We start from the raw sequence: 13,329 nt of genomic DNA on the forward strand, positions 1-13,329 counted from the left end.
AACTAAGTACATTTACTCAAGTACACTTAAGTACAAATTTGAAATACTTGAGTCTTTTCTTTTGATGCCACTTTCTTATTCTATTCCACTGCAGTTCAGATAGAAATATTGTACTTTTTTTACTTCACTACATTAATCTTGACAGCTTTAGTTACTAGTCAGTTTACAAATTGAGATTTTTGCACACAAAACACATGTAATTTATAAAATAAGATGTTTTATTATAAACTAAACTACCGAACAATATGAAGGCCTACACGTAGCCTACAGCTGAAATGATTAGCCGATTTAACACTTAGTTGATTGACAGAACTGTTTTGATCGTTTCCAGTTTCTAAAAGGTGAGGATTTTTCTGCATTGATTACTTTAAGTACATATTCCTGATGATATTTGCATACTTTTACTTAGCCTAAGTAACATTTTCAATGCAATCCAACTTTATTTTTAAAGCACATTTAAAAATAACAGTTGAGCCAAAGTGCTGCACAGCCATAAAGCAAAAAAGGATCACAGTAGCCTAACAGAGACACAATAGGCCTACTATAAAAAATAATAAATAAAAAACATAATACAAAAAAAACATTTTCAATGCAGGACATTTACTTGTAACAGAGTATTTTTTACAGTGTGGTATTAGTACGTTTTCTTAAGTAAAGGATAAATGCTTCTTCCACATTTGCTGGGCGGTTAAATGAAGCACGCTGTCCGGGGATGGATGCCCTCTCTTTGCCCCCGACAAATCAGTGGGAGTGCGCAGTGCCAGGCCGGGCCAGCAGCAGCAGCAGCAGCCGTCGACGCATCATCGCACGTAACGTTACTTATTGAACGTAACGTTACTTTACGCACACTGGATGAACGGAGGCAGAGACCCGGTCGAGGACTCGAGGATGATGCTTACACCGGCTCAGAAGGGCTTTCTCTCGGGGTTTATTTGCCAGACAGCAGCGGTTTTGGCTCCGGTACTGGTGTAAAATGCACTGGAACAGACCGGGTGTGCTGGTCGGCCTAGCTAGCTGATCTCGGCTGCTCGGCTTCGCCTCTCACATATTTATTCTAGTACTTTTTGATTGTAGCGTTTATTATTTCCAGGTCAAAAGAAATCAGTTTCCTGTGCGGCTTGTTTGTACTAAAAAAATGGCCGGAGATGGCGGCGCTCTGAAGGATATCAATGAGATTAAATCCCAGTTCCGGACCAGAGAGGGCTTCTACAAGCTGCTCACCCTCTCGGACTCGCAGCAGCGGGGCGGACTGCCGCGGGGTCCGTCCGCTGGAGCCACGCTGGGCCCTGGAGGTGGACCCGGTCCGATAGCCGGCGGAGGGGTCGGGCTGCTGCAGGGGCCGGGGGCTGCCGCCGCCGCCGCGGCTGCCGCGGCTGCCGCTGCTGCTGCCGCCGCCGCCGCCTCCTCCTCTTCCAATGCCGCAGCCAACTCCTCTCCAGCGGGCTTCCTGCCGCCCGTCCGGGTCTCTATGGTCAAGCTGCAGCCCGAAGACCCGAGCGAGGACTCGGAGAGGGTGTGCTTCAACATCGGCAGGGAGCTGTATTTTTACACGTACACCAACATCAAGAAGGTGAGCCTGTTCTCCTCCTCCTCCTCTGTATGACAGATTGGATGGTCAGGGTTAGCTTAGCATGCTAACCTGCTCCGCAAATTAGATGCTCCCATTTCATCATGTTTTCAAACCGAGGTTCTTGGGCTGCTCGTGCTGCACAGAGCAGGCTAGCATTTGTCACATGTGACATCTTTATTTGCTTTGCAATGCGACATGATAATGTGCGTGTGAACCATGGTGTGAACAGACAGTGAATGGTGCATCATGCACACGGATGCACAGTGGCAGTGGACGCTGCAGGGGCAACCAGGGCAACAGTGTTACTATACGAGCAGGAAACAGAGACAGGAAGCCACTGACTTCAGCCCACTCAATGAAACCATGTGAACTAAAGGTTGTTTATTCTCCTCTGAATGTTTAATATACATATGTGTTACCTCAACAGTGGGGGGTTGTATCAGAGTACATTTGACTTTGAGTATTTCCATTTTTATGCAACTTTTATACTTAACTCCACAACATCTCAGAGGGAAATATTGTACTTTTTGTCTGACAGCTGACAGTTACTTTTCAGATTACACATCCTTCCTGTCAAGTGAAAACCATGCATCTCCAACATTTGGTGATTTTGATTTTTTTTTTTTTAATAAATTGAAGGATGGTTTTAGAACGTTAAATAAACTATTAGAAGAATCTGTATAATTGCCAATGCTTTTAATGTAGGCCTACTGAGTTACAAAAATAACTTCTCACACATGATGTGATGCATCCCTTCACCGAGGTCAGGGAGTTGTCCTCCAGTTTCTCCTCACTCAGCTTGTTTTTAGCATTGCTAGCTTTCACCAAGGATTGTTTTTAGAGAGCTGGAAGTGCAAGCAGCAAGCTGCACCACTTGCTTCTTAATGAGGAATACTAATAACCCACTTAGGAGTAACTGGAGGACAAATGTAAAAAGCTTCTCCTCCTCTAAGGTGACATGGATCAATGAGGGAAAATGATGCAACTGCCTACCTTCCTTAAATGTCAAGGGTTTTCTTTCACTGCACACTGTTCATGATTTTATCTTTTCTGGGTCATAATGAAATGAATCCAAAAGTACAATAAATGTCCTTCATTTGCCAGGAGTTTGTATCTTTATGACTGATGCACACATGTAGATGGCTAAGTTGGCTCGTATGCAACAGACTGAAGCTACATGTCATGATGTCACCATCACCATACTGTACATTCAACATTCATGCAGTATAACACTTAATTTATATTCCACATCCTCAAAATCCAGGGGTTCAAAATCTTATTTATGTCAAAGAATGTTAAGAAGAGATTTTGTTTTTTAAGTTTGTACTAATAATATAACTATGAAATCATCCTCCGGCACATTTACATTTAATCAGCACAGATGCAGCATGTTTTTCCTCTCCTGCAACTGACTCTGATACCTAAAATCAAGATCTGAGCCAATACCAAGTACAGGTCCGAAATCTGCCATTAGGGCTGCAACCTAGGGTTATTTGTTTTGTCGATTTATTCTGTCGAATATTTTCTCGAATAATCGATTAGTGGTCTATAAAATGTCAGAAAATTGTGAAAAATGTAGATCAGTGTTTCCCAAAGCCAAAGAAGACATTCTCAGATGTCTCGTTTTGTCCACAACTCAGATATTCAGTTTACTGTCACAGAGAAGTGAAGAAACTAGAAAATATTCACATTTAAGAAGCTGGACTCAGAGAATTTTGTACTTTTTTCAAAACAAAAAATGACTCAACCCAATTAATCGATTATCAAAATAGTTTTAGATTAATTGAATAGTTGACAACTAATCGATTCATCTTTGCAGCACTAGTTGCCATGTAGTGATGTAGGAGGAGTGGTGGATTTACTATGCAAATGTACTTATTAACATTTCATGAGGAAAAAAAATGCTCTGGGTTGTAAACCAATCACAATCATCTTGGGCGGCACTAAGCTCCGGACTCAGTGACGGTGGCTCTGCTAAATGGTCTCGGGAAACTTGTTTTGGTGGAACATTTGCACACCGCAAAAGGAAACTCCACAAAAAATATTAAATTAAGGTAACCGTTCATGCAGTACAGTAACGTGAGCTATTTAAATTACCTGGTTACATGGTTAAACATAATCTGCTCTTACCAGTGTATAGCCGTGTGTACTTCGTCCACAGCAATCCCACCAACCGGTCCCGGTTAGAGAGTAAATGCCTTAAACATATTTGTAAATCTTTACAATCATTCCCCGAAAGAAGCAAGCAGGCCTGCCTGGTTGCACGATCCACATTTTCTTTAAAACTTGCCATTTTTAGCGTGTAGCTTGCTATCTTGAAGTTTGTTGTTTCCCGAAGCGAAGGGATTTTGAGAACGGCAATACACAGAGAGCGGAAGGCGGGGGGGAACCAATGTCAGGCTTTATCCTGGAAGTGTACTAACGTTGATCCAGAATAGCATCTGTATAAGACCATGGATGTATTCTAAGACCAAGATGCACCGGGCTTTCAACCGCCGCGTGCAGCTGAGTCCACATAATCAGGGGTGGATGGATGGGTAAACAAACACACAACTCCACCCAAAAAAAGGAATTTTTTTTTCATAAAAAAAAAAAAAAAAAAAAATTTTTTTTTTTTTTTTTTTTTTTTTTTTTAATTTATTTTTTTTAAAAAAAAAAAAAATTATATAAAAAAAAAAAAAAAATTTTTAAAAAAAAAAAAAAAAATTCACAAACCCTAACCTAAACTCCGGGTTGTTTAGTTGCCTAACCCTAACCCCAGCCCACCTAAAAACATGATGCCAAGGGGTCCTGACCGAGCGGTTATATGTGATGAGATGGGAGTGAGAATGTGTTGACAAACACTGAACCAGTTTTAGCTTGATCTAATCATTTCATGTGAAGCTATCGAAGTTGCCACTTTGTGTTTGTTTTGCACGCAGAACGAGGACTGTGGATTTTGTCCCCCATCACTTACATGTGCAGCGCATTAGGAAGATCTCTCTATGAACAGGAGGAATGAGTACAACAAGCAAAACCAGTTTCAGTGTTCACATGGACACCTGACTGTTGTTTTTAAGACAGACGTGGACAGTGTTTTGATCTCAGCCGTTGCAGTTTTTCTGCCAGTAAATTGTGTTTTATAGGGCACGATGAGTATATTCTTTTATTAGTGTCGTGGTTGATTGTGACCCCCTTCCAGCACTGCGAGGCCATGTATATTTAAATCTTGGCAGCAAGGACTATAGACTTTAACAAACCCTCAGAGACCTTTCGGTGGGCTGTCTATGGGTACACCAACAACATGAGCATCAGAGTGTTTCCATTCTGGAAATACTACTGCAGCCATGTTGCTTTCTGGTCTTTTGTGGTGGAAAGAAACCTCATCAGTCTCTGAATCTTGTTTGATGGATTTCTCCCTGTATGGGAGAAAACTTTGCTGTAGCTAGCTGCTGTGGAAATATCTCAAAGGAATTTTTTTTTGTCATCTACGCTTGATGATCATTTGTCGAAATAGAAATCACCTAATGATAAATTGGCCCAGAAATGTAAGATACATTGTCAGCAGATGTCTGTGACTGTGATAAATTGTTGTGTGGACTCTTGCTTTTAAATGGATCCTGTGGAACAAATTAAACCCCTTCGAGGACCTTTTGAACGTCCCTGAAACCCACTTTGTGATAACTTGACTCTTCTCGGCGTGCTTCACAGTTTCTCTTTCTCCAATCTGTCTCATCTGCAGGCTGTAGACCTCAGTAAGCCGATAGACAAGAGGATCTACAAGGGGACTCAGCCAACATGTCACGACTTCAACCAGTACTCTGCCACAGCGGAGAGTGTAGCTCTCATCGTGGGTTTCTCAGCCGGACAGGTCCAGTATCTCGACCCCATCAAGAAGGAGACCAGTAAACTCTTCAATGAGGAGGTATTGTATTTGTCTCTTTTCTTCATGTGTTGTTAAAAAGTAGCGGGGGTTGCAGCTCTGTGTGTTGTCGTGATTAAAACCTGCTGCTTTAATGCAACAGAAGTCATTTGTCATTCTTGTATCGATTTCTTTTCTGCCCTAGTTTGGATGCTGTGATGTAGCCTAGACGTCTTCAGCGTTTATCCCTTTAACATTCATTTACTGCGTCTCCTGAACTGCCTCTTTCTTTTTAATGGGATTCTCTTTAATGGGATTCCCAATTCAATTAGGAGATTAAGGGGGTATGTGTGCACGACTGCATGCAGATAGACTTTGTGTTTAGGTGTCTCCTGAATCTGTTCACCTCTGTGTGATTTTCTTTTAAATCTTTTTAAATCTTCCATCCCCTGGTCTGTCTCTGTTGGTTTCAGTCTGTCTCTGCTGCAGCTTGGTTCTTGATCTCTGCAAACCTTCTCTCTCTCCCCATGTTTCCTTTCTACGTACTGTATGCTTCTCTCGATAGATTTTTTTTTTTTGGTCACACATTTTGCTAGCAATGAGGTTTCCACATCAAAGCTCAAAAAAGTGTTTGTAATATCTTAATTTTTACTAGAGATGCACTGATTACAACTTTCCAGGCCGATTCCAATTTTCTTGGAGTTAGGCCAGCCGATACCGATTTTAGCCGATTCCGATTTCATTTTTTCTAACCACTTCACAGCACACACACAAATATTTATTTTCTATCTTTTCTTTAATAGAACATGTTTTGAACAGATAATGGATCACTATAAAATAGAACTATATAAATGACTCCTGGTGTGGGACATTCACACCCATCTAAAGAGCAACGTTAGAACCATTTCAATCAGGAGAGACTTGTTTGCAGATATGCAAAAGGTTTTCATATACCACAGCATGTAGTGTACAATGTATTGGAGATTGGACTCCATCGTTATTAATACATTTAATATATTAATAAATTAATGTAGGGGTAGTGTACCAAGATGTAACCCCCCGATGGAATCCAGACACCGGTGGTGGCGGAGAAGCCGGAAAACCAGACCTAGGAGGCATCGGAGCGACAGCCGGAGAACCACCAGGACGGGAGGTGGAAGGGGAGGAGGAGGGACGACGTCTTCCTGAAATGACAGCTGATAGCACAGGGAGAGAAGAAGCTTTTTAAACCATTGATGAGACGCTGGAATTGGCCTATGGGATCCTTAGGCATTCCTGATTGGTTTATCAGAAGGTGAACGCCTCCAGCAATGATTCGCTTCAGGAGGGACTGATTACTTGTTAGGTCTTGCTGAAAGAATTTTCTCTGAGCTACATTTCCTTCTTTTCACATCCAACTAAAAAAAATGATGATTTTGGTTTTTTGGTGTCATCCCTCCACGCCCTACTTTCTCCTTGCAGGTGTTGCATATTGCAATCTTCTGCACACACGCTGAAGAATGTCCAAACAGCTGACATGTTGCAGGTTAATTCACCAGGTTCCCTACATGTGCGAGAATAGTGCCGACACGCGCTTCACACCGTGAGCGGGTATGCGCCACACACAGCGGAGAAGTTGAGAGAAAGGAAAAAGAGAGCGTGCTGTCACGTCCGTGTGTGCGTGCGTCCTTGAGAACTGTAATTCGTATAACTTATGTTGTCAGTTAATTGTAGCGTTGACTGCCATGAAATCGGCATATGTCAGGCTGACCTGCCAATCGCCGGTCATGGCCGAGCGCGTGAAAACCGGCCAATTCCGGTCACCGGCCGCTCTATCGGTGCATCTCTAATTTTTACTCTTCTCTTCCCATTCCTCCACTCTTTCATCTCCTCTTCCATTGTTCCCGCTTTCCTATTTTTCTCAAAATCTCTCCCCTTATCTTTCCTCTGTGCACCTCCTTCCTGTTTTCCAGAGGTTGATAGACAAATCCAAGGTGACATGTCTAAAATGGCTTCCCAAGTCTGAGAACCTGTTCCTGGCCTCCCATGCCAGCGGCCACCTCTACCTCTACAACGTGGACCACCCATGTGGCACCACGGCCCCACAGTACTCTCTGCTGCGGCAGGGAGAAGGCTTCACCGTCTACGCCTGCAAGACCAAGACGCCGCGCAACCCGTTGTTACGATGGGCCGTGGGCGACGGAGGCCTCAATGAGTTTGCTTTCTCCCCGGATGGCGTGCATGTGGCGTGCGTGGGCCAGGACGGCTGCCTGCGTGTCTTCCACTTTGACTCAATGGAGCTGCAGGGGGTGATGAAGAGCTACTTTGGCGGGCTGCTGTGCGTGTCGTGGAGCCCCGATGGGAAATATCTCGCCACCGGCGGAGAGGATGACCTGGTTACCGTCTGGTCATTTGCAGAGAGCCGCGTGGTTGCAAGAGGTCACGGCCACAAGTCCTGGGTCAATGTGGTGGCGTTTGACCCCTTCACGACTTCCCTGGAGGACGAGGAGCCGATGGAGCTTAGCGGCAGCGAGGAGGACCTCCACCAGGGAGCGCCAAACAACTCCATGCACTTCGGCCGGGTCCGAACGAGCAGCACGTTGTCGCGTCTTTCTCGGCACAGCTCTAAAGGTGGCGGTTCGGCATCGGTCACGTACCGCTTTGGCTCGGTGGGCCAGGACACCCAGTTCTGTCTGTGGGACTTGACGGATGACGTCTTATACCCACGGCTGCCGCTGTCCCGCGCCTTTACTAACACTTTTGGGCCCTCGCTGTCCAACTCAGGCAGCGGGGGGGTCAACAGTACCTCAGTTGGGGGAGGAGGTGCAACGGTTGAGGGGCACCATCATCCGCCTAACACTAACACCGGCACCGCCAACCCTCCAACCCTCCCCTTACCGCTTCCTCGCTCCCTGTCCCGCTCCAACTCTCTGCCCCACCCTGCCGTGGCGAATGTCTCCAAGGGCCCGGGCGCCTCGGAGGGCGGCGGGGGAGGCGGGGGAGGCGGAGGGAGCAGCGGAGGAGGAAACAGCACCCCATTCAGCATCGGCCGCTTCGCCACGCTGTCCCTCCAGGAGCGCAAGTCGGACAAGTCCGGGTGCAGCAGCGGGGTGGAGAAGGAGCACAAGAGGTACCACAGCCTGGGCAACATCAGCAAAAGCAACGATAAGATCAACGTGGCGCCGCGGAGCAACCGGCTGGACGCCGCCAAGGTCCTGGGCACCACGCTGTGCCCACGCATGCACGAGGTGCCCCTGCTGGAGCCGCTGGTGTGCAAGAAGATCGCACACGAGAGGCTGACAGTCCTGGTGTTCATGGACGACTGCATCATCACCGCCTGCCAAGAGGGGCTCATCTGCACCTGGGCGCGGCCGGGGAAGGCGGTAAGTCTTCAGTTAACCCTTTCAGGAGAAAAACATTGGATTAGGAAATACATCAATGCTTTGGCTACAACTAACAATTAGTTATTATTACGGTTAAATTCATGATTAGAGAATAATGGTGTTTTTCGTTTTCATTGATTTATTGTTCAGTCAGTTAAAGAAGGGTCTTTTTTTGTTTTTTAATAAAATAATTGGATTTCTATGCAGTAGAATGGCGCAAACATTTTTGAAATTGGAGCTACATGGCCAGAGAAAACTGAGAAAAGGGGCTGTGGTATCCCCTGTTTACTTCCTGTTTACAAGATATCGTATTTCAGCCCAAAATGTTTCTGAAAACATTTCAGGCGAGAAGTAGGCAATACAGTAACCAAATCTTAGTGCATATTTGATCAGCACTGTCTAGTTTTACAATTGAATCTGAGAGAGAGAGAGAGAGAACGAGTCATCCTGTGTGTTTCTGCTGGCCTGGGAGTAAGGAGATCTGGGCACTGGTAAGATGGAGGGAAATGTAACGTAGATGATTTACACATACCGTCATTGTTATGATACAAAGTTGGTTGAATGCCGGCAAAGTATCCCTTTAAATGTCAGGAAAAAGAGAGGAAAAACTGCCCATCTGTCCGTTGAGGAGTTAAAACAAGACGACGGCTAAAGCTGCCATATGTCCATTAGTGTTTGATGTATAGGTGAAGGGTGATTGTTATATTTTTTTTTCTGAAATTATTTTCTACATTTCATGATTCTCTAGAGCGGGCGCCCATATATATATATATATATATATATATATATATATATATATATATATATATATATATATATATATATAGAGGTTTACTCCTCAACGCAGTGGGCCTGGGTTCGACTCCGACCGGCGGCCCTTTGCTGCATGTCATTCTCCCCTTTCATGTCTTCAGCAGTCCTGTCCAATAAAGGCCTAAAATGCCCAAAAATATAGTCTTAAAAAAAACAAACATGCAGTGTGGTTTTACTTCTATCAGATAGGGGTTGGGGGGATTCAATACAGCAAAGTATCGCAATATTTTCTATGGCAATACCGTATCGATACGCAGACGCCGAGTATCGATCTATTATTATATCTGTGTTGGTCAGTTTGTCTGCTTGACAATCCCATTTTGCAGCAATAAAAGTGAAGCGAACAGAGAAATGTATCTTTTTAGATAAAACAGATGTTGACAAAGTTTTTTGGGGGACATCATTTGAAATTGGGAAAACGTAAAGTTGGAAAAAAGTAATACATAATCAATATATCGCAGAATATTTGGATATGTTGGTGATTCCCAGCCCTACTATCAGCACGTTCATTATGATGGTAATGTAATGGAAATGGTAATTAGCCTTTAGCCTACTTGCTGTTGTAAGCATCATAATAATAATAATAATAATAATAATAATAATAATAATAATAATAACAACAACAACTTGGGTTAGTTCACTGATATTCCTTCATTGCAAGTCAGTAATCAGTTTGTTCTGAGTAGATATCTCAGCTGGTGGATATTTCAGACTGCGAGCAATGACAGATGATTTCGCCTCTCCTCTCCGGAGCAAAGTTGGCTTTTTATCTTCCTGCACTTTAAAGTGGAGTAGAGATTTTCTCGGTCTGATTGTCTCTAGTGTCTAACTTTCCTTTTCATGTTTTGTCTCTCTGATCAGAACTTGACAGCACAGAACGGGAACTCTCCGAGCGGCACGGTGGTATAGCTGGAGGAGAAGCTTTGCACTCATCCCTCCCTCCATCCATCTCTCCACCGATCCTCAAATATGTCAAACGAAGGGCCAACAACCAGCCACTGTACCCTACCTACCACTGCAGTATTAAACCGCCAGTATAACCCTCTGTACCCGACACCACCCAAACCCTTTGCCCTACGCATTTCGCTCACACGTGGGCCAGTTCGGTGGGAAACACTTCCTGAATCATCAAACTTTAAAGGAGGCTTTCCCACCTTGTGCCACTTGGGAAGTTTATCCCTGATGCTTCGGCCCCCCCGCCTCACCTCACCACTCCGTGATTCTCCGCAGAAAGACTGCATCAAACAAACGGAGATTGTCTCTCCTCCTGGTCTGCAGCGCTGGAGCATCGAGGAGCGAGGCTCCACCCGTCTTACATCTGATCCCTCCCGTTGTCCCATTCATGCAAAAGCCACGGCCCTTGTATTTAAGTTATTTATTTTATCACAAGACTGTGTAATAATTTATAATGTAAATACTGAAAATACTCTACGAATATGAAAAAGGACAAACAAAGTGACCATCGAGTCGGTATGGAAAAAGTGACTCGACGACAAGGAAGGGAAAGAAACAGGAAAGATGAAGAATATTAATATATGAAGATCCTTCTATTGTACATAGCAACCACAAGTTAAAAAAAGAAAAGTGAAGGTCTGCTGTTTTCGGGAACTTGAAGATGTCAATGCGTTTTTATTTAGTCTGAGTTTCTCCAGTTTGTCCCTGAAAGCAAGCTGGCGGAAGCATTTTCGGGTCCAGTGGGACTCCTATAGAGAGACGAGTCGAGCACAGAGAGGCTGCTAGCTGTACAGCTGACTGACGAGTTAATGGCTCTGAATAATGCTAATTCTCCTGGACAAACAGCGACTTAATGAATAACGAACACACACACACACACACACACACACACACACACACTTGCACATTCCCTACGTAAAGCGGCTCTCGCACACACACACACACACACACACACACATTTGCACATTCCCTATGTAAAGCAGGGCTCACACACACACACACGCGCACACACACACACACACTGTTGCACATTCCCCTACGTAAGCAGGCTACACACACACACACACACACACAATGTTGCACATTCCCTATGTAAAACGGCTCTCACTCACACACACACACACACACACTGTTGCACATTCCCTATGTAAAGCGGCACACACACACACACACACACACACACACACACACACACACACACATTCCCCTCATGGTGTAGCATCATATATACTGTATCTTCATTCCTGTTGCACCTGAATTGCCTCTTGCAAGAATTTGCACATACAATAAATCCACAGTCCATCCTGAGCTGCCTGATGAGTGACACAAGGGATGTTATTGTCTTGTCTGAGCTGACGCCTGTCCCAGGGTTCAAAATTAGCACCATTTACCAGCCAAATGCTGGTAAAATATGCAAGTGGCTGGTAGATTTTCTTTACCCACCAATCAAAAAGAACATTGGTGATCTATTGAGTGGCTGGTTAAATGTAATCATTCACTAGCCCTTTGGCTGCTGGACGAAAAAGTAAATTTTGAACTGCCCTGCGCAGAAAAAGCTCCCACCTTTCACTGGATATGTTGGGTGGCAGAGGATTGAAAAGGTGTACATCTTCTACGTCAAGATTTGGATTTCTTTTTCTTTTGATTCTGCTTATCCAATTCCAGTGCTTATTGAGTCTTTGCTCAGATTCCTGAAATATTTCATTAAGAAAAGAAAGCAAAAATATGTTGGACGCAAAAACCGCCTATATATTTTTTTTTTTGTGTGTGTGCAGATTTTGGGCTGCCTGCCATAAACCTGCCAAAAGGTGTTTTGTGATTATTTTTTGATTAAAAGGTAAAATAAAGATAAAAGTGTTCTTTAATAAGTTTTTGCCGTTTTACATTTGTTTTGACTGGAGTCTGACGTGCAAAGATTAGCTGATTTTGAAGCATTATAAACATGAAAAAAACTCTTCTACTTCCTGGCCTAATAATCACACGGAATGTCTGTTTTCTCTTTAACTTCATTACTCATTCGGACATTGTGTTGTTGTTTTTCACGCTGGGTTTTTATTTTGCCTTCTCCACACAAAGGCTGCAGCGGTGGTTTATAAGAGCAGTTCATGTTTTTCTCACCTTTCCCAATTTAAGAGTTTTCAGCGGCGCTAGCGGCAAGGGATGGCAAGGTCTCAGTCGGTCAGTTTGAACAATCAGTCATGGTTCCTAGAGAAGGCATCCTACTCATCATCAGGTCAAAATTATAATTTGTTCAACATTTTGGGTTTATGATCAAATACCTGCAAAACTAATAACCTCCATATCAGTCTCCGTTGTACTAAGCAAATGTTAGCATGCTAACATGCTGAACTTAGATGACGAACGTGGTAAACAGCCTTGCAAACTGTTGGCTTGTTGGTTTGTGTAGAGCACACAGAGGTGACCGTAAAGAGGCAACAGGTTGTAAACTGCAGTAAAAAAAAAACAATTTACACTTGTCCAAAGAGCGCTCCTAAAACCGGAATAATACCGCCATATCCCACGTCTTAATCATAAAATGCTGCATTCGGAATAAGGCCTAATTCGGAAATCTGCTGTTTACATGACCCGTATCTATTTTGAGATATTAGTGTGCAGGTAAACGTAGTCGGGTGTCTTTTGTGACACTCCTGTCTGCCGTATTGTAAACATGATGCAGATGTGATGGCACTGTAGATCCATGTGTTATTTTCAGGAATCGATAAGCTGAATTTAAAAAGCGCGCCAAATAACGAAAAATGGATTGATAATAATTTGGTTAACTACTTCTC

General features: G+C 43.8%; 1 protein-coding gene across 1 annotated transcript; it reads left to right on the top strand.

Moving 5' to 3' along the window:
* The first annotated feature begins 770 nt into the window (after window positions 1–770).
* On the top strand, window positions 771–11,402 carry zmp:0000000529 (WD repeat-containing protein 20). Its single transcript, XM_039823222.1, has 4 exons — window positions 771–1,570; window positions 5,292–5,474; window positions 7,364–8,773; window positions 10,448–11,402. Exons 1-4 carry the CDS (start codon window positions 1,136–1,138, stop codon window positions 10,493–10,495), a joined length of 2,076 nt encoding a protein of 691 aa, XP_039679156.1. The 5' UTR covers window positions 771–1,135; the 3' UTR covers window positions 10,496–11,402.
* Window positions 11,403–13,329: the final 1,927 nt, after the last annotated feature.

This window comes from Perca fluviatilis, chromosome 2 (assembly GCF_010015445.1).
Source record: "Perca fluviatilis chromosome 2, GENO_Pfluv_1.0, whole genome shotgun sequence".
Taxonomy (NCBI): Eukaryota; Metazoa; Chordata; class Actinopteri; order Perciformes; family Percidae; genus Perca; species Perca fluviatilis.